Genomic DNA, 27635 nt, shown 5'->3' on the forward strand with positions numbered 1-27635 from the left:
ATAATATATTTTAAGACAAATTAGACAAGGGGAGCATAAGCGCATATCTCCTCTCCAAATGTTTTGGCAAAGCATCAGTGCTACGCGGTGTTTGTAATCAACTTCTGGTCACTAAGCAGAGTGCTAATGACCTCTGCAAAAATGGAAAGCCACATGTGTCAAAATATGACTTTCACCCCTCTGCTCTGCACCACCCTCACCTTGCTCACAGGGCCACCTTCCCCTCGCCACAAAATAAATTAGTGAGGAAGAAGGCAAGAAGGAAAGACAGACAGACAGAAAGAGACACTACGGCAGCTTTTAAAATTGTTGCTGTAAAGGATTTATCTGAAGGTCTGAAGGGACAGCACTCAGTTCTTGACAGAATGAGTTACAGTGGTTAGAGGGGGAAGGAGGAGGAGGAGGAGGAGAAGGGAGAGCAGCCTGGGAGGAAAAAATCTCCGAAGTCTCATGTCTAAAATGCTCTTGGAAAATTGCCAATTACCAGTTCAGAACAATGTTGACATTTAGCCTTTTTCTAATCAGCGTTGTCCGTCACCCAGGGCAGGGATTCCTGCCGTATGACGGAGCTCTTCTGCCACTGGCAGCAGTCTGCCCCCTCTGCCCATGACCACCGCTCACTGGCAGCCACCCTGGCACCCCTGCTCCACCCCAAGGGCTTGAACTCCCCAAGAGCAGGCTGGGACACACAGAGAATGTGGCTTGGGGCTGTCAAGTATGGTGGAGTACGGCACAACAGAAGTAGCTGGCGTGGAAGACCAAACAACCCCAGATGCTTCACAGTTGTGCTCTTGACAGAGGCAAGGCAAGTGGAGAAAAGTCTCATTTTAAGACAGATTATGGTTAAAAGAAATTCAGCAGGCACCATAAACTTGAATATGGCATCCAAGCCCTTACAGATAGTCAAATTCAAGTACTGGATTTTAAATTGACTAAAGTGATGATGCAGAAACCTGCAGTTTCACTTGTTTACCAGTTTCTGGCTTTGAGCAGACAGAAAAAAGGGAATAAAGATGACAGAACTGCAGAAAAGGAAGTATTTAATGGCTATTAATAACTGTGCCCATTATTTACAAGTCAATTCAACACTCTCAGAACTCTGACAAGTTCAGTGTCATTCACTGTGCAGATCAGAAGAGCACAGCACAAGACTGAGCAACATCATGTTTCGTCCATCATCACAGAACAACAACAACAACAAAAAAAAAATCTTGGTACAAGATTTGTTTTAAGCTGCTATCAGCTCACACACATCAGGACTGGGAAAGGTCAGAGAGCACTATGGAGCTGGCACTGATAGAGCCAGACAAGGCACGCTGCGCAGTGATAGCCTGCCCGAGCTATCGCCAGAGCAAGTACAGAGGGAGCAAAGCACTGCCAGCACCAGGCAGTGTGCTCTGCAGCAGCTGCCTGTCATCGTGGACACTTTGGTACCAGTCCCACTGACATGCCAGGGGGAGGTCCCTTGCAGCAGGAGGCAGAAGATTTTTCTTTCATCTTTACTGCAGATACCCTGCTTAAGGACAGCAGGTAAGCAGCTGACTGATTTAAATTCAGTTCTGTAGTCACAGTGATTTCAGCTGCATTAAGTTTGTTCATGTGGAAGTAGATGAGACTACATAAACATCAAATTAGGTAAATGCAGAATTAGCGTTATGGCTCAGTAAACGTAAGTAAATTCATTTTCAGAAGTTATTTCGGAATATAGTCAATTAATTTTCAGTGAAATTAAAAGACTTCTTTAAAACACTGTCAAACACCTCAAGAATATCCTTCAATTCAGTGTTTTGAATGACCTCAGGCAGTGGGGCTACTGACAAGTAAGTTTGTACAGGGTAAGTTCTTGCAAAACAGTACAATACAGCTTTGAGGCAGTAAGTTATTTCAGCTTGGGCTTCACTTCAAGCAGGTAAATAGTGCTGCAATATCAGCAGAATGTGTGAAGTTTGCACATCCCCAAGTATTCACAGTGTCCTGGCTGGATGTTCTGAAGCCATTTTCAGCCACATCAGATTTGGACATGGACCTAGCTCTGGGCATGTCTGAAGAGAAAAAAGCCCTGTGAAACAAATCTGCAACAGCCTCAAAATAATTTTGACTTAAATCTTATACCATTTTACTTTTGTTCCCCTTTTCCTAACAAGTTTCAACCCATGACAAAATTCTTTCACCAAGATTTTGAGAAGCCAGACACAGAACAAAACCAATGTGTCCACTTAGCAATTTCAAGGCAAAATAAGTGGTCACAGCCATGGTTAGAGAAAGGTGTTAAATGAGCAGTGGTGGTGAACATGGAGAACAAAGTGCTATACTGGCTTTGTGTCAATCTTCAGACAGAGGTCCTGATAACACAAAAAGCACCACATATGTCACTCCTAGGCTTGGGCTTTGTGAAAGAGTAAGTACATCTGAAATATGATTTGAGAGGAAGAAGTCAGCTGTGGCAAACTCAACCACTGTTAAAAAGCAATTCTTTAGAGGAAATATGGCTCTTCAAAATGCATTTTTAATTTTTTTTTTCCAAATCTGTCAGCATTTATCAACGTTGCTATTTTATAAATTTTCTAGAAGTCATCTTCCATTTTCCAAAATTGAAAGCAATAAATTGAGCTTCATTCTGCTTGGGATAACATGGCTTAATTCTCATATTTTCATCTCTACTAACTTCCAGACTAATCAACCATTTAAGAAGCAACAAAAAACAAAACAAAAGGAAAAAAGAGCATTAAAGGCACTTAAAAGAAATCCACATCCCAATTTCAGATAGAGAGGAAAAGCAAACATGAATAGAGAAGAAAAGCAGAGGGGCTTGGGGAAATCTGTCTAGGACTAGATGAAGAAATATAAGAAAATATCTATGCCCCTGTATCAGAACTGACGAACAAGTCTCTCGACCAGTGACGTAGCCCAGAAATCCTGTGTCCTGTGCTATTTTGTGTTTCACAGAGCACATTCTGTAGAACAGACCAGAGGAGACAGGTTTGGAAAAAAAAAATATTGTGGTAGTTCTACTAAAACAACATGAAAAAGTTAATTTTTTCAGCACAAAATGATCTTCCTAGGTGCCCTTCCTTTTAAATGCAGATGCCAGTGCTCAGTTCTCACAAAAATGGATAGTCTTGGTAGATTTGATTATGCTGGAATTCTCCCCAAAAGGGATGTAGTAACAGAGAAATTTTAACTACACTGAAACCAATTAAAATTTTGCCAATAGCTTCACTGGGACTAAGTACCAGCAGAAGAAGTTGGTTTCCAAATAGTTTCAAAACAGTGAGGTATTTGTTAGATCTATATTAGTTGTCCTCCAAACTCTCCATATATGTTTTGACACATATATTCATTTTAAAAAGAAGTATTAATTTCTATCCATGGTAATTAATTATTTTTTTTTAACCTTTATTAGTTCATTAATGTGTGAATGCCACACAGATGGGACTTGGCTTTTTAAGACTTCCAAAGCTGAGAGGTGGAAGCCTTTTACCATGTCTAAACTAGCAGGTTATTCCTGCCTCCCTGCCTCTCTCCCTCCCCACAGGCCTAATGGTTCTCCCAGTCAACCCCTTCAGCCAAGGAGGCTGGACATGGGTCCCTCAGCAGTGTGCCAGTGCCAGTGTGTCAGAGCCATCCCTCCCTGCCCAGAGGGCCAGGCTGTGCTCAGCTGCAGCCATCCCTGCACTGGGGCAAGGACTATTTGCCAGCTCTTTTTCTTTTTCTTTTTCTTTTTCTTTTTCTTTTTCTTTTTCTTTTTCTTTTTCTTTTTCTTTTTCTTTTTCTTTTTCTTTTCTTATTTTGTTTCCTCTCCTCTCCTCTCCTCTCCTCTCCTCTCCTCTCCTCTCCTCTCCTCTCCTCTCCTCTCCTCTCCTCTCCTCTCCTCTCCTCTCCTCTCCTCTCCTCTCCTCTCCTCTCCTCTCCTCTCCTCTCCTCTCCTCTCCTCTCCTCTCCTCTCCTCTCCTCTCCTCTCCTCTCCTCTCCTCTCCTCTCCTCTCCTCTCCTCTCCTCTCCTCTCCTCTCCTCTCCTCTCCTCTCCTCTCCTCTCCTCTCCTCTCCTCTCCTCTCCTCTCCTCTCCTCCCCTCCCCTCCCCTCCCCTCCCCTCCCCTCCCCTCCCCTCCCCTCCCTCTCCCTCTCCCCTCCCCTCCCTCTCCCTCTCCCTCTCCCTCTCCCTCTCCCTCTCCCTCTCCCTCTCCCTCTCCCTCTCCCTCTCCCTCTCCCTCTCCCTCTCCCTCACCAGATCTGTAGAGTGGCACAATGAAATCTCAGGCCAAACAACTCAATGTATTTTTCTCTATCATTCATATGTAACAGTTCACTTGGTTCTGCCACTTGAGAAAAAGATGTGTAGAGCTGGAAAGTAACCACAGTACCAAGACAGATGTTGAAAAAAGAGGTAATTGAGTTCTGCCAGGATGATAACAGACCCTTTCTGGCCTTCCATTATTATCACTCCACTTCAAATGTCAGTGTTATTACTGAGAGTGTCACTCTGTCTTTCTTTTCTTCAAATACTGGCTCTGGAAGACTTTGATACTCCATTTTAAAAGAAAACTTGCATTACTAGCCCTCATGGACACAGAGAAAACCTTAAAAACATGACTTGAAAGCATGCCTCAACATACCCCCACAGGATGAAAAACCAGATGTCAAGCAAAAGGAACACCTACTTTATTATCAATTTTATTAATGCCTGTGTCTTACCCTTGATTAGAGCCAAAAAAAGATTAAAAAGAAGTAAACATATTTTTTTTGCTCTTCTTATAGGCTTGTTGGCTCATGTTTTCAAGATTTATCTCCAGCTGTAAGAATCTGAAATGTCTTGAAAATGGGAGATAAACATCTAGAGTTGCAGAAATGTGGAAGCTGGTGCTTCATTAAGTGAACCAAACCACAAATTGCAAGATGTGTGAGGAAATCACTCAGGGGAAATGCTGTGACAAGGAGTACCCTTCTTTGGGCACATAGTTCTGGTGTCTTTCTAGAGCCCTTACATTCTCTTCTTTTTGTTTTTGTTTTATTTGAAATCTTACATGTGAAAATGTACTATCTATTCCAATATTGTTCTCTTTATTGGTAATACAAGGAACAGAAACAGGCTTAATTAGAAAGAAGAAAATGCATGTTTTGTAAGGCAGTTTGCAGCAGTTATTTTTCTTTCTGAAAATAATGGCATGAGTGAAAGTTTCTCAAGTCTGATCAGTTCTTGGATTTATTAACAAAGTCTCTTTGCAGTGTCCATATAAACCAGACAGAATAGCTGCAGTGAAGCTGGATTTGGACCCAGAGTGTTTAAATGACCGGGCAACACAACCAGCCATTCAAGTTGGCAGCAGTGAAGTGGCACTGCAGCATGGCAGCCTGTGTTTATGAGCTCCTCCTCTGCTGTGCCACAGCTCTGTCTGAGCACAGGCTCTTCTCATACACTCATGCTGCTTTACTATTTCTGTTCTGTACAGAAATAGACAATGGACTATGTTCAAGCCTATTGTTTTGCAGTGGTGGTTTTTTGTTTTTTGGGGTTTTTTTCCTGTAGGCTGACTTTGGTTGATTTTGTTGCACTATTGGCAATTTTACTTATCCAAATATTAAGAGAGAGTGAGAACCTAAATGATTGATAGCTGTGCTCATTGAAATACTAGCAATGTTAGGAATTAGTGTGTTCTCTCCCTTCATAAAATGATCCAAAATTCAAGACTGACAAAGAACAAGCACATGGGAGTATCTGGCTCATGGCTTCCTTTTCACCAAATGCATCCTTGGGAATAATTTAAATATCATATTTCAGCTTTGTTTTACACACAGAGTGGGGTGGAAAGTAACTGCTGGGTTTGTATTAAAGGCAGGAGGTACAGTGGGAGAATTATTTTTCTAATCCTTCAGTTCAGTCAAGCTGAAGTTCCCTATATCCATGAGCCCAGAAAGAACTATTCCCTGCTTTCCACACCTGGAATATTCTCTGGAATATCTATGAAAGACATTTATTTCAGCAGCTTTCTGACACTGCCTTTGGCAAGCTGTCCTAGCTGAGTGTGAGTGCATTATAAGCATTTCATCAGAGCATGTAGGTTTCTCAAAAGGAGGAGAAGGCTTCCTTCTTGTCTGGGTGCTGGAGCTCAGTCTCTGATTTTATATGGAGGGGGTGGTGATAGGGTGGAGGGTGAGAACCAATAAATGCTTATGGCTATGAAACATTTGGAAATGCTTGAGCACATGCACTTTTCCGTTCTGACCCCGTTTGCTGCTTTCTCCCAGTGCAGAGGAGCAGTGGGTGAAAGGCAGAGATGAACTCAAATTTCCATTTGGTGAAGACAAAGGGACGGTTCCAAGGAAAGCCCAAAGAAAACATCTTCCTTAGCTTTTTTCCCTTCCTTTCCTTCCACCTTTTTTTAAACTCAGTCATCACTCCATATTATGAAGGAGTTTAGATTCATCATTTTTTCCTCCTTCCAGCATATGTCTGCTACTTACTACAGGTCTGAAGTGAGTGTGTCAGACCCCCATCCCTCAAGTGAACAGGCTCTGCTCCCAGACACTTAAAATTCTGCCTCCCCACCACCTTTCCTAAGGGACATAAGGGGACACTTCCCTGCTGGGTGGCAATGTAGTAAATTAGCCAGATCTGGTTCTTAATGTGGGGCACACAAACTCATATCTTCACATCATGTAAAAGTGGTGAAGTGCAGTCAAATTCCCTGCTGTGGAAGTGGTTCAGTAATTTCTGCCTTGAATATATTTGAAAATGACAGGCAAGACTTGCTTTAATGTCTTACTGGAAATTCAAAATCTGTACCAATGCAGCATATTCCCCCTCCTCCAGTATAAGGTGCACAGTCAGCACTGAGATTTGCTCCAAGCCTCAGTGGGGAACTTGAATCCCCTGACCTACTGGCCCAGAGAGGAGAATGTAACCAATTCCCTCTGACAATAAACACCAAAACTATTAATAAGATTAACTCTCAGCACCAACAATTTCAGCAGCTGTTTTAGACATAAAGAGAAAGGCTGGTGAAAAGAATATAGTGGTGACAAAGGGTTAAATAAATGTGAACTGGGCAGGATCCTGCTACTTGAATCTTTTCCATTGTTTGCTGATGAGGTGCAGGCACTTGGCTGTGCAAAGAGAGAAGGCTTTAAGGAGACCCAGAATCTGGGAATACATTGCTTCTAAATGACTAAAGCTGATGTTTAGAGATAATGTTCCTGCCCACTTTATTTTTTAATACTTCAAGGCATCCATATTTCATGTAATCTCAGTTTTAATGTCAGAAAACTTGATTATAGAACCTCTAAAAGTGAATTTGCAGAAGAGGACAGTGCAGTCTCCTTGTTTTAGTAGCACTGACGAAAGCAGGGGAAGGAGTGCCTGGCAGCCTGCAGTCTAGAGGCTGGCATGGCAAGTAGATACTGAAGAAGGTTATCAAACCAGTGTAAATGCTGCACAGAATGCTACCTATCCAGTGCAGGACATTTTGAAAGGGAACCTGCTAGAAGAGGATTAGGACAGTGGAGTGCTTGCTCCTGTTCTGAGAAGCAGCAGCTGAGTCTACCACATTTAACAGAAGTTGTGAAGGGCACAGAATTAAAGCAGATAACCCAAAGGGAATGTGTTCTCCTTCTGAGATTGGTGCACTTTCCTAGAGGGACACTGTTAAGATAGAAGGGGTGGCTGCAAACACACTCTGACAGCCAAGCACGCCTGAAAGGTCAGATTAGATTGAGCACTTAGTCTTTATCCATTAGCAGAAGCTAGTAAATCAGAGACTAGCAATGGCCAAGAAATAGCTGTGCCTTTGTAACATTACCATGTCTTAAACCAGATTGAAAGGGCTCCAGGAAATCTGAGGGCTCTAGATAATACTCTAGATAATGGGAGAGCTGCTTCTCCATGACCTATTTGATAACCTTCCCCACATAAGGATGTTTACAGGCTGGGTGGCAGCTAAGATGTTTAGCTGAGCTGAGATGACAACTTTATGAGGTAAGAAAAATAGCACAGTGTTTTATTGTTGTTGTCGTCGGATGTGGGAGCAGCTTTGAAAGGTTGCTGCAGCATTCTGTCAATAGAACTTTTGGAAAATAATGATTTTTCTGGTTAGGCCATAGGCTGCATTAATTGTTTGGAGTGTATAATTCTTGATCTGCTGTTGATATCTTTCTAGAAAAAAAAAAAACAACAAATACTCGATTTTTCTTGGACAATCTGTTCTAAGAGCCTAGGAACGCACTAGGTGGAAGTTATTTTAGAAAGGTTTTTACTTTGAAGGGCTGCTGGATATTCCAGTGCTTGTGTTTGGTGTGCCCCTGCTCGTAGAAGCTGGTTATTTTCAGGGTACAGCACACTGGATTTCCTCTCCTACTCTTTTAACTTGCCATTCTCATACCCAAATGAGAAGTTCACATTTGCTGGCACGAGAGCACATGCAGTGCCTTTCTACAGACTCTAATCACCTTCCCAGTTGCCCTGTCCATTGAAGGAACTCCTGGAAATGGGCAGACTCTTCCCATTGGGAGGAAGCAAAAGGAGCTCCTTTGGATGTATGGGGAGCCTTACATCTCCTCTTTTCTGAAATGCTTTGTCTCATTTAAATGGTCTGCATGGATATGCCTCCGATGTTTGTTGTCATAGCGTCACTTTTATCTGTTGGTGTCCGACTCGCCCCGCGGAGGAAAGGGGTTAGGGAAGTGCATTCAATTCACTCACTTCTTGTTTACAGGCAGTACTCACACTGGCAGTGCTTCATAACTTTCATCAATGGGAAGAAATTAGGATGGAAAGCTTCCTCAAAGTCTGTCTGCCACTAACACTGTTTGCATAGCCCAGTTTAGGGAAAACAAGGAAAACACACACACAAAAGATGACGAATGAATGGATACCTTCTAAAGAGAGAAAAAAGCCTGTAATAGAGAGATGGAAGACAAGAGAGAGGATTTCAGGCTTGTACTTCTCTTGACATAACACTCTTTTTTGAGTATTTTGCAAATAATGGAGTCTGGTTTCAAGTCTTTGAGGGCTACTATAATAGAATTAATTAATTGGAATGAGAAAAGGAAAAATAAGCAAAGCATAATACTTTTTCAAAAGAAAAAACAATGCTTACAGGATTTGTGAATGTCATATTTAAAAGGATGTTTTTTTAATGGAATTAATGAAAAAGTTCAAATTTTAATTGAAAAAGAAGTAAGAGAAGGAAAACAAAAGGCTTCCTACACTTCAATATGTTGAACACCTTTGAAGCAGATCTTAATGTTTATTAGTTTTTCCTTATCTTGATTTGGAAAAGTTAAAGGAAATTACATTTAGTTATATTTTTTGTGTGTATTAGCATTTGTTTATTTTAATAAATATGTCTGATAATTAACTTCCATTTCAGTTTCTTTTCTGCAAAGCCTAGAATAATTTGCACTGGAAGGGTTCTTTGAAGATTATCTTGTCCAACCCCTCTGCCATAGGTGGGCACTAGATTAACGTGATGCCTGGAGAAAGTCTAGTATAAGCATTCTCATTTTTCTCACTCTGTTGTCTCACTCTTCAGCAGTTTATTTTAGCTTCCAGGAAATTAATAGCAGATTATTTTAGACGTGGTTACATAATACCATAATTCTTCTCTATTTCTGTGGCAAAGAACTATACACTGAGTAAAATTCCTGATGTTTAATTGCATCAAATGTTCAAGACATTGTATCAGAGGAACCTATTTACATTCTTCTCCTGTAATACCTAAATTCATTTTAACATTCCTGTAAAGGGAAGGGTTATTCATTTTCACATTTTATAGTTGATGAACTAAATCTGAGAGAGACTAAGAAATGTGCCAAAAGAAATCAGTGGTGAATTAGAAACTGAAATGAACTTTCCTAGGTCCAGACTAGCACTATAATGACTTCTGCCACTGCTTTCTGTCCAACCCCCCCTTGATTTGATCTGTTGTTGGATGAATCTTCTGTTATTGTAATAATCATAACTCAAATGTTTCCCTCCCCTTACAGTTTCTGTAAAGAACTTGACGAGGTCTTCTTGGTTTTTTTTTCTGTAACAGGGCAGCATTGGAAGCAGCAGCCATTTAACCTTCCCAGGACATATCCCTCTTTTACTAATTCCATGCAAGCACCTTGAACTAGGCTGCAGCCAACATAACAAAGGTGGGAGAGAGTAAGGAGTGTGTTCCCTCTCACCCCACCAATTCTGGTCTGTGCATAGTAGAATAGTTTCTCTGCCTTCCTTTGTGGAGGTGCGGATTTTCTTCCAGTCCCAGCACTTCAGTGAATTAGCAGTGGCAGCCCCAGTTTCCCACATGTACACTTTGAAACAGCTTGCATTCCATGAGCAGTACATCACTCCCTGCTTGGAAATGGTGATACCATTTGAAGATTCCTTCACAGAAAACAAGTGGTTTGCTACATATTTAACTAAAATTTAAAAGAAAGAAAAAGGGGAAAAAAAAAAATCCACCCAGATCTTCCCTCTCTACTTGTCTGCTTCTGAAAAAGATCTGAAAGGCATCAGACTTCAAGGTGCTCAGCCCAGAGAGAGAAGGACAGCTTCTATGGCCCACAGGAAGAACAGCAGCCACAAAAGAGTCTGGATGATATACAACCTTAGCCTTAAATCCAGCCAAATTGAGAGCCTCGTGCCTGAATGGCCTCCCTGCCACATCAGCCCCAAATGCTTGTAGGAAAAGGGGGGACAAAGACAGAAGAGCAACCTGCCCCACACAAGGAGCAGTGAGGAAAGCTGTTGTACATAGGCACATCAGGACAGCTGCTGAAGGAAAGGAGCTGTATCCACCCAGGATAGCAATCATGCTCCAGAGCTTGGAAGCTGGGCTCAGTTGCTGATAGCCAGGTGGCTCTGTGCCAGAAAGCAGAATGGCACGAGCTTTGCATTTCAGTGTCGTGGAGATCCTAGCAAAGAGCTGGGGCTGTAAGATTTCTTTCTTCAGGAGAAGATGTAACACATGGGCAAGAGCTACAGGCCTGATCTCTTTCCCCAGCACCAAGAAGACCTGTCAAAGTCCTGAAGAATTGTTACAGAACAAAAATGAGGAAACTGATCCAACTGAATTATTCTGCTTCTAAGCAAGCCAGTCGCTTTTCTTCCATTTGTCTGTAAACCACATCACTTTCCTGAAGTTAGATGCAGGACACAGGGACACTTAGCACTGTTCTTCTCCAGCCTGGCCAACTCCTGGAGGCTTCAAGACTTTCATTCAGACTCTTTGTTTAGAAAAAAGGAAAACTGAACACAACAGCCTGCACCAGCTGAACCTCCATTTGCTCCACATGTAAGGCCTATCTAATGTCAGCAAGCAAGAAGTGTTTCTGAATGAAAAGCTGAACACACATCTCCAGGTTTTAAGAAAGTGGACACTAATAAAACACCTATTTTCTTATCCTCTCATGCTCTTAATGTGCCAAGTGTCTTAAATGTCATCTCCTCGGGATTGTCTAAGAGCTGTATGACCAATTCCCAAACTACATGCATCAATGGGACTATCAGTGGTTCCACAGCACATCCAAACTCATCCTGAAACACTGCAATTAAAAAAAGACTGTGGGTTTAGGATTGCTATTCAAACCAAACCATTATTTTAAAAGATAAGAGAATGGCTATTGTCATGCTAAAACCTGAAGACAAAATTACTATATATATATATATATATATATGGTAGTTTTTATATATATCAGCCTTTTATATTTCTTTATGAGGAAAAAAAATTGGCTGTAGTTGCAATCAGTCTTAATTCATTCTTTATTGCTGCTCTGGTTCTGTGTTATTTGAGCTGGTTAACTGTTAAAAGCGTTTCAAATGTTCACATGGTCTGCATTAGGTTACAGAATAAAAGTAAGTACAGCCCACCAAATGTAACTTTCTGAAATCTAAACCACATGAACTTGATTTCTTTGTGGTACAACTTTAATTGGGTTCAGAGGTCTTTTGGTCTTACCTGTCTATCTGCTCTCCGATGGCCTGACCTGATAAAGCTAATACAAAGAATCTGCGAATGCGATCCAAACTGATTACTCTCAGTTACAGTACATGGCTTTATTCTTGACAGTAACAGCCCTCTAGCCTGGTTCATTATTAGGCTGCAAGTTTGAACCCTGGAGCCACCACTGAACTGGAAGTAGAAGTGTCACAACTTATAGTAAAAGATTGTGTCTGTCCCCTTGCAAAAGAGAAGTGGAGGGAATAAGAGCACAGAGGTGCAACTCTAAGTGATCACATCCCATGGAAAAACTGCATGAGCATGCAAACATATGTATATGCCTCACACTGTCACAGCAAATGTCACAACAGCGAATGCATCCAACACACACCACATAACAGAGAAGCAACTGCAAACAGAAATTCCAACAAAGCCTGAAATCTTCAGATACTGATCTTGAGCTGATTTGGAATTGTTGGTTTTTTTTCTTTCGACAAAATTCTGCTTTGTCTTAATGACTCACTGTTCACTCATCAACACTCCTCTGTGTTGCACTGTGTCCTGCCATATGCCTTGCTCAAGTGAAACAACAGTACTGCCACTTCCCACCCAGAAAAGCACATCATACCCCAACAACAAGAAAGGCACTGTACAACAGGTACACTCACCTGATATCCCGTCACCCAACTTGTAAACAAAGACCTGTATCAGCTTGTGGGAGCAGATCTGGAATTAAGCAGACAGCTCAGGAGAAATGCAGGTAGAAAAGAAGCAGTGTGCTGAAATACTAAAAGTCCCTTTGCCTGGGTAGCTGGTTTTGCAATGCACAGCCTTGATTTTGAAAAAAGTAACATGAAAAATATTCACAGTGCTCATAGCTCTTGGAAGAAGACACCATAGAAAGGAACACTCAGCAGACCCAGTAATAAAATAACATAACACAATATTGAATGTTACTCAACTGAAACTTCCACTGTAATTCATAGGTTTCATTCAAGTAAATAAATCAGTAACAAGTAAAAACATTACAAGTCATCCTCTAGTTCAGGCAAATTCATTCTGTTTTCTCTACTGGAAAACACACACAGACAAAAAAAAAACCTTTCAAAACCAATGTAGAATTTTATTTTAGAATAATATTTTACGTCCCATTCCCCAAAGCTGTTTTTGTCTCTGTCATTTTTCTACGGTTCTATTACCAAGCACTGTTCTGTACCAGTAGAACTGATCTCTCAAGTAATTTCCACCAGTGAACATACCAGCAGTAACAAATAAGGTCCTTTAATTATTTCCAGGTTTTTCCAATAAGCAGTGTTGGCAACGCAGCTCTTAGCTCTCTGTCCATCATAGAAATAACAAGGCAAGGCCTGTAAACATGGCAGGGGTGTCTCTGCTTTCCTGTTCATCTAATGGGCAAGCAGCAGGAGTAAGAAGGAAATGTACACCTCAGTTGGTGGGGTTTTCTTGTCAACATGGTTTTTTGGGGTTTTTTCTGGCTTGGAGTCATTTACACTGTCTTCAAGGACAAAACTAAGAGCTTCCCAACTTGGTCATAAGGAAAATTGAACATTTCCAAGGATGTTTCTTTCAAAACAAAAACTGATTTTTTTTTTTTTTTCCCCTTGAAATGTGGTTTTGTGCTTTTGTTTTCAAATCCTGTTTTCTTTTTTATATGGGGTTTTGCTTCCCTCTGCATTTATGGGTTCTGCTTGGGTCCAATATTGTTTCTAGCATTTGCTTTATAGGACTTAAGGCCCCACAACCCTTGATGTTGCATTAATGTGCTACAAAAAGCTCCATGCTACCAGGCTGTGTACAGAAAAAGACCAGACTGGAAGGGACCCCAGCTTTCCCCACAGAGAAGTATAGTTTCACTTGATGGCTTCTGGAATGAACTTTGCCTATTATGTTTTATATAGATTTTGAATAAATCCTCTGAGTCACAGATTTCTTATTGGAACAATAGAAGGAAATAGAATAGAATATAGAGGCCAGGGGAAATTTTGGAAGAAAATATGGATTTGCCTCCCTGTCATGGAGCCCAGATTCCATATCTTTCTCCACATCCATTTAGTATGGAACACAGGGAACTCACTGACTTTTTTCTTTCAACTTCCTTTGCTACTTCGCAGTAGAAATATTATTTTGCTTCCTATTTTATTTCCCTACAGAGCAGAAAAAATTCAACAGCACTCTAGGTCTCTTTCCTCTGTGGGCCTGGAACATACTGCAGAGAAAGAAGAAATTAAAACAAAATAAGAAGGAAATTAATTGTAAAGAGGTAAAGTTTTCCACACAACTCTTCCATTTGGAATATGTACTGATGGGCTCCAAATGTCATCTACAGACTACATATTGTCAGTCTGACCTTGGTTTACAACCCGTGCCATATAATCTCAGAAAAAAACACATTTGAAACAAGCACAAATTGAGAAAAATAATAGATCAGTTCAAATTTGGTCTCCATTGGTCATCAGCTACAGTTAACTTCTTCAAGTATTGTACTTGCATTTCAACCAGAATCAGTCCTCCGTAACAGCCTGTTGAGCTTAACAGACCATCTTGTTTGAATATTTAAAAACTGCTGCTGCCTTTTGCCCACTTTCATTATGTTAATTTACATCTGGTGCCCAAAAAAGCTACATCAACAACTCACAGCAATAATGAATTAATGAAGTCCAGCATGTCCAAAGAGAGATTCCTTCAGGCACATTAAGTCAGCAGTTCATCTCTCCAGGGACATTTTGTAATAACAGCTCAGAAACACTTGCTGAGAACACAAGCTTTAGCCCTGAGTATGTCAGGAAAGCTTTCTGCATGCAGCTCTGCCCAGAAGCTCCAGGAGACCACCACCATTCAGATCTGTGCATCTCTTGCACATCTTCCTGTGCAATATCCGGGACAACCCTACTGCATGTTACAAGCCAGGAATACATGGCATGGGCAACCAGATGTCAGAAAAGGAAGCCAGATATTCCACTGTTGCCAGCATTTCCTTCCAAAGTGCTTAAAGGATCAAAGGGCCTTCAAGCAGCACCTTGTGGCTGGTCACTCTCCAGATGCCTGAGACAAGAGCCTGTCTGAGATGTCATGAGCAACATCGTCATACAAAGACTGAAATAAAGGGGAAAACTTTGAAGTTACGCTGCCTAAATTCCCAGCTTCAGGTGTGAAAGGGGATGCTCACAGAACTGTGAGCAGCAAGCCCAACCAGCTGACACTTAACCAACCTGGAAACCCACTTCACTACTCTAAGCAACTTCTCTTTATGTTCTCTATTTGTATTCTTTTTTGGTCATTTTACTATCAAAGGTGTGATCACCCTGTCCTTCCCTGGGACATCACAGACATTTCTATAAAGCGGAGAATAAAAAGGAAAAACAAAAGAATTTTAAAGATGTCCAAGACCTTCATAAAAATGCCTAATTCTGGCAATGCTCTTCAATGTTCTTCAATGAGAAGAACAAGAGAACTCTAGACAAACACTGAATGGCTTTCAAGGAAAATTGTGAATTCCTCAACATATAGAATGATGATACCAAAAATGTCAGTTTGGACTTGAACTCACATCAAAGATCTTTAGGTCAAAACCACTATGAAGTGAACAAACGGTTCAGAACAACTGCTCTGCTAAGAAGTTAGAATTAACATATCTGCCTTCTAACTAGGTCTAGAAAATGCTAAATTGCTTGAAGAAAACTTAAAAGATCAACAGCTATTGTTCTCATTAAAGAAATCATGTGACTAGGAGCACCACAAGTGTTTCTGTATAGGATCATTTGATGCTAACCATGTTTTTTTTTTAAAACCTCACCAAAACAGAGCAAGAAATGGGGAGACAGAAAAGTGTAAAGAAGTAAAATGTACAAGCCAGAAACAGAAAATGAGCAACAAACACAGCCTTTTCCTGTATCACACGTATATATGTACATACTGCGTTTCAATCTGTAGGGTTAAAAAAGAAGAATGATACTTTGAGCCCTTACATTTACAGCACTGGTGAGCCTGGATCTTACAGTTAAAGAACTAGATAAAAGTAACATAATATTCAGAATTCCCCAGGAAGTACATTCAATTCTCTTAATACTGTCAAATAAGCTAGGGATTTGGATTTCACTCATTTTGAGAATTGTTCACTGCAAACATTTTATTACCTCACCGAGTTTTATGGACCCTATCAGAACAGCTGCGATTCACTTCACTTGCAGCAGAGGAAGCTGGTAATAGCTCAAAGATTGCCCCCTTCATTTCATAAACCAATTAGGACCTGGATCCTACAACTGCAGTAACACAACCCCTTCTTTTACTGGCAAAATTCCACTTCATTTATGTGAGCTCAGAATAAACGTCTCTGTTGGCAGAACACAGATGCTCATAGCAGCAAATGTTTCTAAAATACACTCTCTAATTTGTTCCTTCTTTCAAGGAACACTTTTCCTGCACTCTCAATCTACCTGCAGGTTCTGTCTAGCCATCAGTTCCTTGTTCAACTCAGCAATTTTTTACCAAACATAGCTAAGATTATTTAAATTTATGGTTTACTATGTGGAACTTTGTTAGGAGGTCTCAAAAATGACAGATTTATTTAAATTACCTTTTCTCCTTCTAAATCAAGCATAATTTCATTTTTGTAAAGAACTAATTCTGGTGATTTTGTCACCTTAGATTTATCCATGCCTTTGATTCAAACTGTTAGGGTTTTGAGGGGTTTTTTTGTTTGGTTGTTTTTCTTTTTCAAATGCATATTTGGCCTGTCCATAAGTATAAATAGAACCATATATATGCCTTAAATGGAACTATACTGTACCATTGATTTTGAAAACTCAACTCATCAATTAATAAGGAGGCCTACTTTTACAGGTGGTAAAATAGGATCCATACACTTTACACAAGGTCTGTAACTCCTGTGTTTTCCCTCAGGCACTTTCCTCTGAACTATTGTAATTGGTTTGCAGCCAGGTACCAGCTTAAAAAAAAAAAAAGAAAAAGAAAAAAAACCAACCCAAAGTGTTAACACTTTATTAACTTATAGTATGCTTTTATATTCCTTTGAAAGTTTTCAAAAAAGACACTGGCAAGACAAACCATGTAAAATCGAGGTGTTCTCTGTTCAGGATATCAGTGCCAATTCCTTTATTCAAACAGATACAAACATAACTTCTTAGTGGGCAACTGATCTTTTATCAGAATTCTTTGCACATAAAGGTCTTCATTTCTCACTCATTACAGCCATTGTGCCAGCCCTAGCAAACCGTTAAGCCCTTCTCTGAACTGACATGGTGTAAGGCAGAATCCAGACTTCTCTGGAACCTGAAAATTAGTCTCTTAAATGAAAAGAAATATTTAAAAAAGCCTTACACCAAACAAAGTCTGTATTGTTTGAGTTAGTGTTTTACTGTGGCTTAGTTACCTGTCAAACAGGCTGACACTTGGATAAAACACATACTGGAATCATGCATCAGGGCATGTTAAGCACAAAACTGTGATGAAGAGCAGAGCTATGTGATTCGGCTGTGCAGAGCCCTAATGATCTTTTTCTGGTCTAGGGGAAGCTTGATCTGTCATATCAAACCCACTGCAATTCTGAGATCCTCTTCCATCCAAAAATGATTTTACATCTGTTTTAGTTCAAAGACTCATATACATCAGAAGCTCTGCCCATAAATTTTGATGACACCTTTAAAGAAGATTTATACTGTGTGTACTATACATATACGGGGGAGGTATGTAAGAGATACCAACCACTAAAATTAAGGAATCAATGCTAGATTCTCCAAGTTCTGTGTATCATATTTAAGTCCTATTTACGACTTTGATGTGAGAGCCAACCAATGCATAAGAAAGCTCAGTATTTCTGTTCAGATAAAATTATGGGTGCAGTACACTATTCTGACCTTGTTTTCCTATAGTTCTTGGGAAGGACAAGCTTTTCAGGACAAAAACATCATGATCCATTCTTAGAAATCACTTGCATGAGAGTTGGCTTGAGCACAGATTCACTGCCTATCTCAAACAACCATCAAGAGGGGGAGAGGGCTGCTTTCTTTTCAAAATATGAGACAACAATCCTAGTAAGAGTCAGTGGGCAGCAAGTCACACAATATCCCTTACACTTTTTGGTTTTGATGTTCTTGGTGTGAGAAAGCAGCACTATTAACTCTCTATCAAGTAGAAATTATGAAGAAAACACTGTGTTCATTAATTTATTTAAACAACACATATAACAAGTGCATAACTTTCAGGATGATAGTTGACTTCAAGTGAGGTAAGAAACACACTAAACTCTATTCATTTCAGATTGAAAGGCTATCACCTGGCTCTTGATCCTCCTTTCAGTCCCCCAAAAGTCACCTTGATATATGTCAGTACTTTCCAGCCTCTTCCTAGAGCTATCAGCAAGGAGGAGTGTTTAGGAAGGCAGAGAAGTATATTCTTGAGGCTAGAAAAGAGGTGTTGTGAATAACCACCTGTTTGTGCTGTGCCTGACACACAGACTGGCACTGTTTGTTTCTGTTCTTCCTGACTCAGCAGTATGGGGAAAAACTGAGTCAGCAGCTCCTGAACATGCAATGCAAACAACAGAGAAGGAGGTTGGAGAGCAGACAGACCTTCTAAATATCACAGACAGAGCAGCATGGTTCAGCCTGAAGGTCAATGTGTGGACCTGGGCAGCAGCTTGCTGAAAGGGATGAACAGCTTGAGAGGGTCCAGCTCATTCTCTCCCTCATCATCCTCTCAATTAAGCTAAGCTAGGAGACAACTTGTTTCTGGGAATGGCTCACTCGTAATAATTTCCTAAGTAATTCACCTGAGCTGAGACTTGTGGCTGCTGCTCACATGTGGCTTGATGGGATTCCATGTCAAGGTTGGCCAAGGTCAGTGTGGTTGAAGGAACTACAGAAAACATGTCTTAGCATAAACAGAGGGAAAAGAAGCAGGACCATTAAACAGGAATTAAAGCTCAACTTTTAGCACAAAGACAGAAAAAAAATTTGGAGAGAATGACACTGTCAGATGCTCTCTCTTTCCACCTCTCCCTTTTCCTCCCCTTCCTGTGATCTCACTGATGTTCTTACATGCTGCACAACCAAGACTATGGAACGGACTTGATTGAACAACTGAGTGGTCATTTGATACTTCATCTCTCACTGCACATTTCTTCTCATTTCACAACATACTGTGATGCTTCAGATCAAATACATGAGTTGGAACAGAGGCTTTTATCACAGATTTCCTGGAAAAGGAAATAGTCTTTGAATTTAATAAAAGCACATCATTCCGTGGCCTCTTTGATGCCACATACTCCACCAACTTACTAAGAACTTAAAGAGAGACTTTCTCTTGGATGTATAAAGACCCTTCTCAGTCACCCACCCACCTATTCCAAGTGCCTTCCAGAACTAGCTGCATTATGGAAGGGTTTCTGCCTGTGCTTGTCTCCTACAGGAGTCTTTTCTGTTTCCTTAAGCTATAAAGGATGATAGCAGGATACTCAACCAGCAGTTGCAGTCTCAGACATCTTTTGCTATGGTGAAACTCCTGTGCTGGCCACAGAGATGGTCTGTCCTTCTGCCATCTGAGACCCTCCAATTAAGACTTAGAAGTCTGTTTTTTTTTCATTTTCCAAATGGCCAAGACCACCAAACCTCTGTTAGTCCCACTACATGCATGGAGCAGTCAATTTTTCTGACTACTCCATTTCCCATTCCCCTTTGTTTGAAAGCCTTCAAACCCACAAAAAGATGATAAACTGAAACCAGAGAGACACACATAGCATCATGAGAGCAAAGAGAGAGAGGAACAGTAAGGCAATGAATAGATATTTAAATGAATGCTGCATGTGGGGACTGAAAGGCTGTTCTCCCACCGGTACCATGATTCTTCAGGACATCAAGGCACCAGACACTTCTTCCAAACCCCTTTTGTTGCTTTCTCCTACCTGCTTGCATTTCACCAAATGTGGTTGCAATTTTTCCCTTTTGATGCTGTGCCAGAAGACCATCTTATCTCGATTAAAATGCTCTACAACACTTTAAAAACAGATAATCTACATCACATGGTTAGTGTTCTATGTCCTTTTTAGAGCCTGAGTTCACTAAAACTGGACTCACTCTCCATTTACTACAATGTTAACAATTTGCTTCATCTGTGACAATCCTCCATCCTCCCATGTTCTTTATCAGCTGCAGAACTGTACCAGGCAGTTTCAAGCTGGAGTAATTACTAGTTATGTCCACTACTAGCTTGAAAAACTAGCTTGAAAGCAAGTTACCTTCTCTATGAATGCTGTTAGGTTGCAGCCACCTACAGTATTTGATAGTCTGAAAAATACATCTTTCCTAGCAAAAGATGTGTCCAGATAGAGCAACCACCACGCTATGCTGTCACCAATTTGTCTGCCCAGAATTCTCTCTCTCACACTGCTGTATATTCAGTCACAGAAAAAATTGAGTTATTTCAAAAAGAAGACAAGCACAGCTATTGTACAGCCTAGTTCAGAGCCCCGTATCTTGAGCTGATTCAGCTTATCTGCTTTTCCATACCTTTGACAAATGCATGTCTTACATCATTTTTTCTTGCCTTCCTCCGTATGCCATACTGCTTTTCCTCCCTGTATCTTATCTAGAAATGATGTGCTATTAATCAGCCAAAGACACCCTTCACTACTAAGTGTTCCTCAACTGATTTTTCATCAGCACAAGTAGTTACTAGTTCCAGCATTCCTCCCACATGCTGAAGGCTTGGAGGGGAGGGAGGAGGGATGGCAAGAAGGTTAGAGGCTGGCTCACCACGTAAATACTATCTGGGACCTTTATACCAACCTGCCAGCTTGCTGTAATGGTAATGTTGCTGTTTGTTCTCAACAAAAGGAACACGGTGGGAGGAAAGTGGGGCTGCACCCTGTCTTATTTTTTAAGTTAATAACCTTCATGCTCTTCCTTTTATCTGATTAATCTGGCTGGGTGCCTGCTCAGTAGTAGCTGAAGCTTAATACCTGAAATAATCTGTGGACATACACTGTGCCAGTAAGGCTTGCCCAACAATGCACATTCTGTCATGCTTTCCCATGCCTTGTGTCAATATCTCATTTTATGTGCAAGCCCCCAGAGTAGGGGATAGGAAAAAACAGAGGCATGGAAGGAGAGAGGGAGGGAGAGAGAAGGCTAGAGGGAGAAGAAAGAGAAGGAGAAAGGAAAATAGGGGAAAATTACATCCCTTGGGAATGTCAGCTGCTACAAACTCGCCCACTCCTCACCATGAAACGAGCTGTGTGCGGGCACAGGTGGGTCCCATTCTCTGTTACTAGAGCACAGCCTACAAACAGGGGCTAAATGAAGACTTTCATTGCTGTTCCCTGTTTTCATTGGAGCAAGGCCATCATAAACATTTGCAGGTGGCTTGGCCATAGTCTGACACTAAAATATTTGTGGTTGTGATAAAAATCAGAATATTGCTACAAGATGGTTCTATATAACCTTCAGGGCTTGATCCTGCTCTTACAGAACTCAGTGAGAGTTTTACCCAGTTTCTCTCTGCTGATTTTATTGCTCATTAAAAGGCATTTTCCTCAAAACAATTCTTCATGGTAAAGACTCATCTACCCTTTGGGGCAGATTCAGTTGATTTTTTAAAAAGGGAAACTCAACCAAAATCCACTGATTTGAGCACCTCAGAATTTGGGCTAGTTAAATAGCTAAACAATCTCAACTTTGCAAGACTAAATCAAAACAACTAAACTTTGAAGAACTCAAATATTTTCTGAATTCATCTGGATTTTTTTTTTTTCAGTTGTTTAATACCAGAACCATTGTCCAGTCTGTATTCCTCATGAATGAGTCGTGGATATAATTCTTACCGCGTTTAGAAGGATAAGATGAAGATAAATGGAAATGACAAGATATGTTCTTTGAATAAGTAAAACAGACACCACAGGGAAAAGACTGAAGGAAAAGACAAACAAGGATGCTCAATGCTTTGGCAAGTAGAGGAAGTTGAAAATACAGCAATTATCTCCTAGGACACACCATGAACAAAAAACAAAACCTCCTAGGAAGAGGGAAGAATGGGGAACAGTGTATGCTGGAGGTCACACCATAAGTCTCATTCACACACCAACTCACACAGAGACTAAAATGCTGACAATTGCCTCCCAATAAAGCAGCTTTAGACTCAGACTTAGGAAACATTTGTGTGATTCAGTCACGGGGAAGAATTAAGATATGTCATGACAAAGTTTCCCAAATGAGACACACCACTGACTAGGAAAAGGCCTTTTTATCCTCAGCCCCTCAAACTTTGGAGATTCTAATCACCATGGCCCCGAACCAACACAAACCTAAAACCTGACTGACAGGGTCTTGCAAAACCACATGCAGTTTTTTTCTCATTATATAGAAACAATTGTTTGGAAGCCAAGTACAGTCTTACATAAAACACCTCACCACTGAGTATTAAAAGTTGTTTGGGGTTTTATTATGCTTTTAATTAGGATCATAATTACCACTAGACCTATTAAGTCACAATTTGAACAGGAGCTTAATCATCCTTAACGCAAATAATGGCATTAGTTAATGTTTTTCTTTCTAAAATTGAAAAAGAAACTGTTTCTTCCTCCCTCCCTTTCTCCCAGCCCCCTGTCTTTGAACTGAATGGGACATATATAAGACAACAACTTTGCTGGATTCACAGGCAAGTGGTATTGCATGTGAAATCTCAGTGAACACTGTGTTTTGTCAAGATGGAACATATACAAAGGGCACATCTATCAAATAGGTTTACCTGACCCAACCTACCAGATTTATTTATTAAGAAGCAAATCCCGAAACAGTAGTAAAAAGAAAAATAGAGGATCTTGGCCAGGAGCACAAAACTAGGGCAGCAGATGGAATCTGTGTCCTGTGCATGGCTGGGTAACCCAGAGCTCAGTGCTGTGGGCCATCCCAGCTACCATGGGAGGTACAGAGCCTGTGGCCTACACCAAGAATCTTGAAGGAAAACTCAAGAAAAACTGGATTTTTAGTTTTCAATGCCAGGATTTCACTTTTTGGTTTTACTTTGGAAAGACTGAAAGTTGCTCATCAATTATTTCAATAATGACTGGGGACAGAGACTCCTTTTGCACATATCACTTAATTGATGTGACCAAATTACAAATGGCAGATAATGAATCTGTAGTGCTGCTTCTTTCTTAGTCCACTAATATATCTTTTAATCCATACATTTTCTTGTATAAGCCCACCCCTAAATTCTCAGAGCTGCGTGATTAAAGCTGAACCCTCAAGCCATTGAGGAAATTTCTGTACAATTAAAAACAAGTTACTCTGACTTACGAGGATCTCATACTTGCTGGAAGTAACTGTGCTAAACATGGATGGTTTTGTTCACACAGTTCTCCAGACATTATCACTCCACTGGCATTCAAGCCAATACAATAAGCATCTATACTGTCAATTTATGGCAATAAATACGGATCCATCATCACAAATTGAGCAGCTGTTCACACGGTGCCAAATTCTATTTATCTTGATGGTCTTTTTGTCTTCCAGCATTCCTCATTTAAGCAGAGGACATAGGAAATAGCTCAATTCCATAGAAAACACAGAATTCCCATTGAAGGAATTTAAGGGATTGGCTTCACAAACACTTTGTCTTTCTCCCCAGGTCATGTTTTTAGAAAAAACATGCACTATGATCATAAGAAGATAAAACAAAACTGGATACAGAAAGCAGGACTCTCCAGTAAGTACAACATTCTGTCTTTTTTGAACCAGGGTGCCATACCTAGAGTAACCTGGCCATTCCCCACAGCCTGCAACATGTGCTGCAGGGGTCCATGCTCGTCCTGGCAGGGTTCAGAGCAAACCCTGTAACCTCAAAAACCACTAGAACGACATCTGCTCCTGCATGCAGCTGGACCTCAAGAACTGTGAGGACATGAGGACAACATCTGGTCCTATGGGCAGGAACCAGAGAACCAGAGAAATGAGAAAATGGAAATGGACTCACCCAATCTGCCGATTTGTGGAAGGTGCTTGTGTAATGACAGAACTGGACTGTGGAGATGGCATGGCTTGCTGAATCACAACGCTGGTGTCGTGGTTTGGCATCCTTGTGTTTGTCAGCTGGTGGGATCCAGGTCCTGCCATTGCTCCTCCAACTGTGTTATGCATGGATATATTCTGTGAAAAGCAAGGAAATGGGAGATGGTGGAGGAAAATGAAAATAAATAAATAACTATATGTCTTAGTCTGCTTTTCTGTTCTACAGGAATTGTATTAGAAATCTGAAAATATCCACAACATGAAAAGTTACTGGCTCCTGGTAAATCCCAAGTCAACAGATCTTGTTATAACCAACAGCAATTAAAAAAAAAAAAAAAAGAAAAATGAATATTTACTTTCATAGGGCAATATAAATGGAAAAATACCATTTTTTTTCCACACTCTTCTGTGATTCTGTCTTGTGATTTGTAATGGGGATATTTAGCACATATTTCTCCTAAATGAACATGATATAAGTACAGGACACCTTAATTTACTGCATGGCCTGTTTACTGTGTACTGTGTTTGCTTAGACTGACAAGCAAATCAAGTTTTACAGTCCCAAAGTAACAAACAGTGCACAGCACATCATGAAACAGCCATTTCTATAAGCCTCCATAGACTTTGTAGAGCAAAAATATCCCAGAGGCTTAGAATAACACTGTATTTCACCACATATAACCTTTGCTTCAGGTAACTCAGAGCTCTTAAAAAGTTCCTAAAAGAAAAAAAAGTTCACAGATAACTCATAGCCACTAAGCAAACAGCCAGTGAGAGACCAGGATACTGCTAAGGATGGAATAAGACTTCTCTCCTGTTATGCCTGTACACACAACACACACGGCTGCTAAACCGCAGGGTTTGACTTGGCCTGCGTTTAAAAACAAACAAAACTCTCAAGCCAGAGATAAGCCACAATGTATACACATGAAAAATACGGTAACCTTGAGAGCATTATTTTGCCTATCAGGCATCAACGTGTGAATTGTTAGCAGCAAGAGGAAAAGAAACTTTCCATTGTCACCTCATGCTAGGACGAGGAAAACGGGGACAAAAAGCTCCTTATACACACACTGCCACTAAGACTCACGCAAAGAACCTTCCTAACCACAGCACTACTCAGGATTAAAAAACAAAGTTCTATTTCATTCAAAATTCCAATTTATGAGTCAATTTGTCTAGGAAACACACACAACCACCACAAAATATTGATAGATAAAGCTGGTGAGAAAGGAAACTCAGAGCTCTGATCAAATGTGGAAAACATAAGAGGCACACAACATGTTGAATTCCAGACCTAAAGAAAGTATTATGTATTATGAGCCAAATAAAGAACAACCCCTCATGGAAAAAGAGAGCAAATAATTAGAGGACCCCAACTGAAGGCATTAGTTGTTTTCCATTTATGTCCCAGATTTATACATTTCATGTGATTCCCAGGACAGTTTGGAGACAGGGATCTTTGTTTCTTTTACAGGGGTTGTTCCAGTCTTCAATAACACATAAAGAGGCACAGGTGCTGCCCACAGTTGAATGGTTATACCACCTCACCTGGAATGAAGAGGACCCAGCTTTGAATTCCTCTTCCAGTAAATAATTTACACATTATGAATCAGGTCTAGAAGCTCCTTATTCACTTAAGAATTCACTTAAGGTGCATGAATTGCAAGAGGAAGCCAGACCAAGGACCTTAACTGTAATATTTCATAGCACAGTAGTATGTCATGACCATCAGGCAATAACCTTAGACATATGAAAACTACTCCAAAAGAAGTTCTCCCTCACCTACCACATTCCTATTAAAATGTCACTTCTTCAACAGATTACTGGTTTCTGATAAAAAGCCTGTTCAGTTCAAAAAAAAAATATATACAGCCAAATCTAGCTCAGGGTTCATCAAACCTGCTTTTTAGATCACAGCCAGATTTTGCAAAAACAGGTCTAAAATCTATCCATGTACAGTCAAAATTTTAACACTATCACTTCCTAAAGTGATCTCTAAATGAAACATGTATGGTGCCATGAGTCTGCAAGGCCTGGAAATCCATCATCACAAGCTTTAGACAGGTGGTACCCTGGCATTTGCTCACAGTTTCACCAGACTTCGTTGTACCATGGTGGGGCAGACCTTCAAGATTTGATATCAGATTCCTGTGCTCCTAAATTAAGTATTTCCTTTCTCTTTTCCTTCTCTTTCCATTCTCTTCTTACATTACAGAGCTCTCTAAGGTACAAACCGATGTATTATGATGGATATGGAAAATTTCAGTTTCCCATAAGGCACTGTAGTTGTTACCTTACATGCATAAACTTCCAACACTGTTTCAAAGTTTTAACAATTTCCAATGAGCTACATCTTTTCAAAAAGTAGGTTGAGTATGTGATGCATGGAAAGTAAAAGCAGAGTGAAAACCTGTCAATGCTTTCAGATGTCCATTCTTCTCAGTAATGCAAGCACTGCACTTGGGCAAGCGCATACCACGCTGCCAAGTGAAAGCCTAAGATTTCCCAACAAAATGCCAAACTCAGCATGACTCTGACATTCATAAGAAAAGGATTTGGCAATCTCAGAATAATTTACATCAGTGAGATGCTAGTGAATCTACAGAGAAGTTCAAGCAAGTTCATACTTTAAGGGCAATAGGTATGCTTTGAAAGGCAGCAGGAAGGTAGTGTACAGTGGATCTGACTCTAAGCCTATCTGATCTCGCTGCATGCATCATGACACTGTATGACTCTGTATCACCAGCACAGCAAGACTAGGCTCGTTGCACGTGTGATGCAGCCAGTCTTCAGAACTCCCAAAATGGTTTTGCTGTGTTGAGCTCTGCATCTGGTTCTGAATGGATCTGGATAGGATATTAACAAGCTCCTTGCTGACTTTGGGCCCTTATAGAAAGAGGAAAAATTCAGTAACATAGGCCGAAACTGAGACCTCCACTTTATATATGGAATTGTTGTTTACTTAGGCTGCTTCCAGCTCTACTTTTAATGAGCTCTTGATGTTCTTCTACCAGGCATCTGTGAATAACATCTCCTTTGACTCTCCTTTTCATTATCCTCCAGCTCTTACGCCAATGTTTACGATTATTTGATACTAGGTGTGGAGCTCCCAGTATTCCAGCTCAGATAAGTCTACAGGAGCAATGACAGACTGAGATCTCCCTCTGCTTTTAACATTCCCAAGACCCATCCATGCTCTGGGAGAGTATGACACCCACACACACTCAGAGTTTTCTCAGGTATCTTCTCAACTATGCTTCAACGTTAGAAGAGAGAATATGAACTTATCATTATTATCTATTTTATTAAACTGAACCCAAGTGTTCACACAGGGAACAGGCCACCCATATGTCAGGAGCTGCAGAGACACAAAAGACATGCTCTTAAGATTAATTTAATGAATCTTAATTAAGTTCCAATATATGAAGAGGAGTTTATGTCCTTTAGGACCAAGTTTCATCCTCACTGAAGTTTCCAATCACTCTCACTGAAGCAGAAACTAGGATTATAACAGTGAAGTGCTTTTACAAAAATGCTCCCCTTGCCCATGTGCTCATGCAGTACTCTCCATCAGTATTTAACATTCAAACAAATAAACCAAACAGCAACAAATCATATCCACAAACCGCTTTTGAATCTACATGCTCATTCTCAACCTTTCCAGCTGCAAAA

At 40.5% G+C, this 27635-nt stretch overlaps 1 protein-coding gene across 4 annotated transcripts in view; it reads right to left on the reverse strand.

Moving 5' to 3' along the window:
- Positions 1 to 27635, reverse strand: part of CREB5 (cAMP responsive element binding protein 5) — a 253831-nt gene that overhangs the window by 146672 nt on the left and 79524 nt on the right. For all 4 annotated transcript variants that reach the window (XM_086852843.1, XM_086852837.1, XM_086852832.1 and 1 more), the window contains one exon: positions 23926 to 24098. In XM_086852843.1, the coding sequence (XP_086708969.1) occupies positions 23926 to 24089 (164 nt within the window). In that variant the 5' untranslated portion in view covers positions 24090 to 24098. The remainder of the gene's footprint in view (positions 1 to 23925; positions 24099 to 27635) is intronic.

Source organism: Cyanistes caeruleus, chromosome 1 (assembly GCF_971803275.1).
Source record: "Cyanistes caeruleus chromosome 1, bCyaCae1.hap1.1, whole genome shotgun sequence".
Taxonomy (NCBI): domain Eukaryota; kingdom Metazoa; phylum Chordata; class Aves; order Passeriformes; family Paridae; genus Cyanistes; species Cyanistes caeruleus.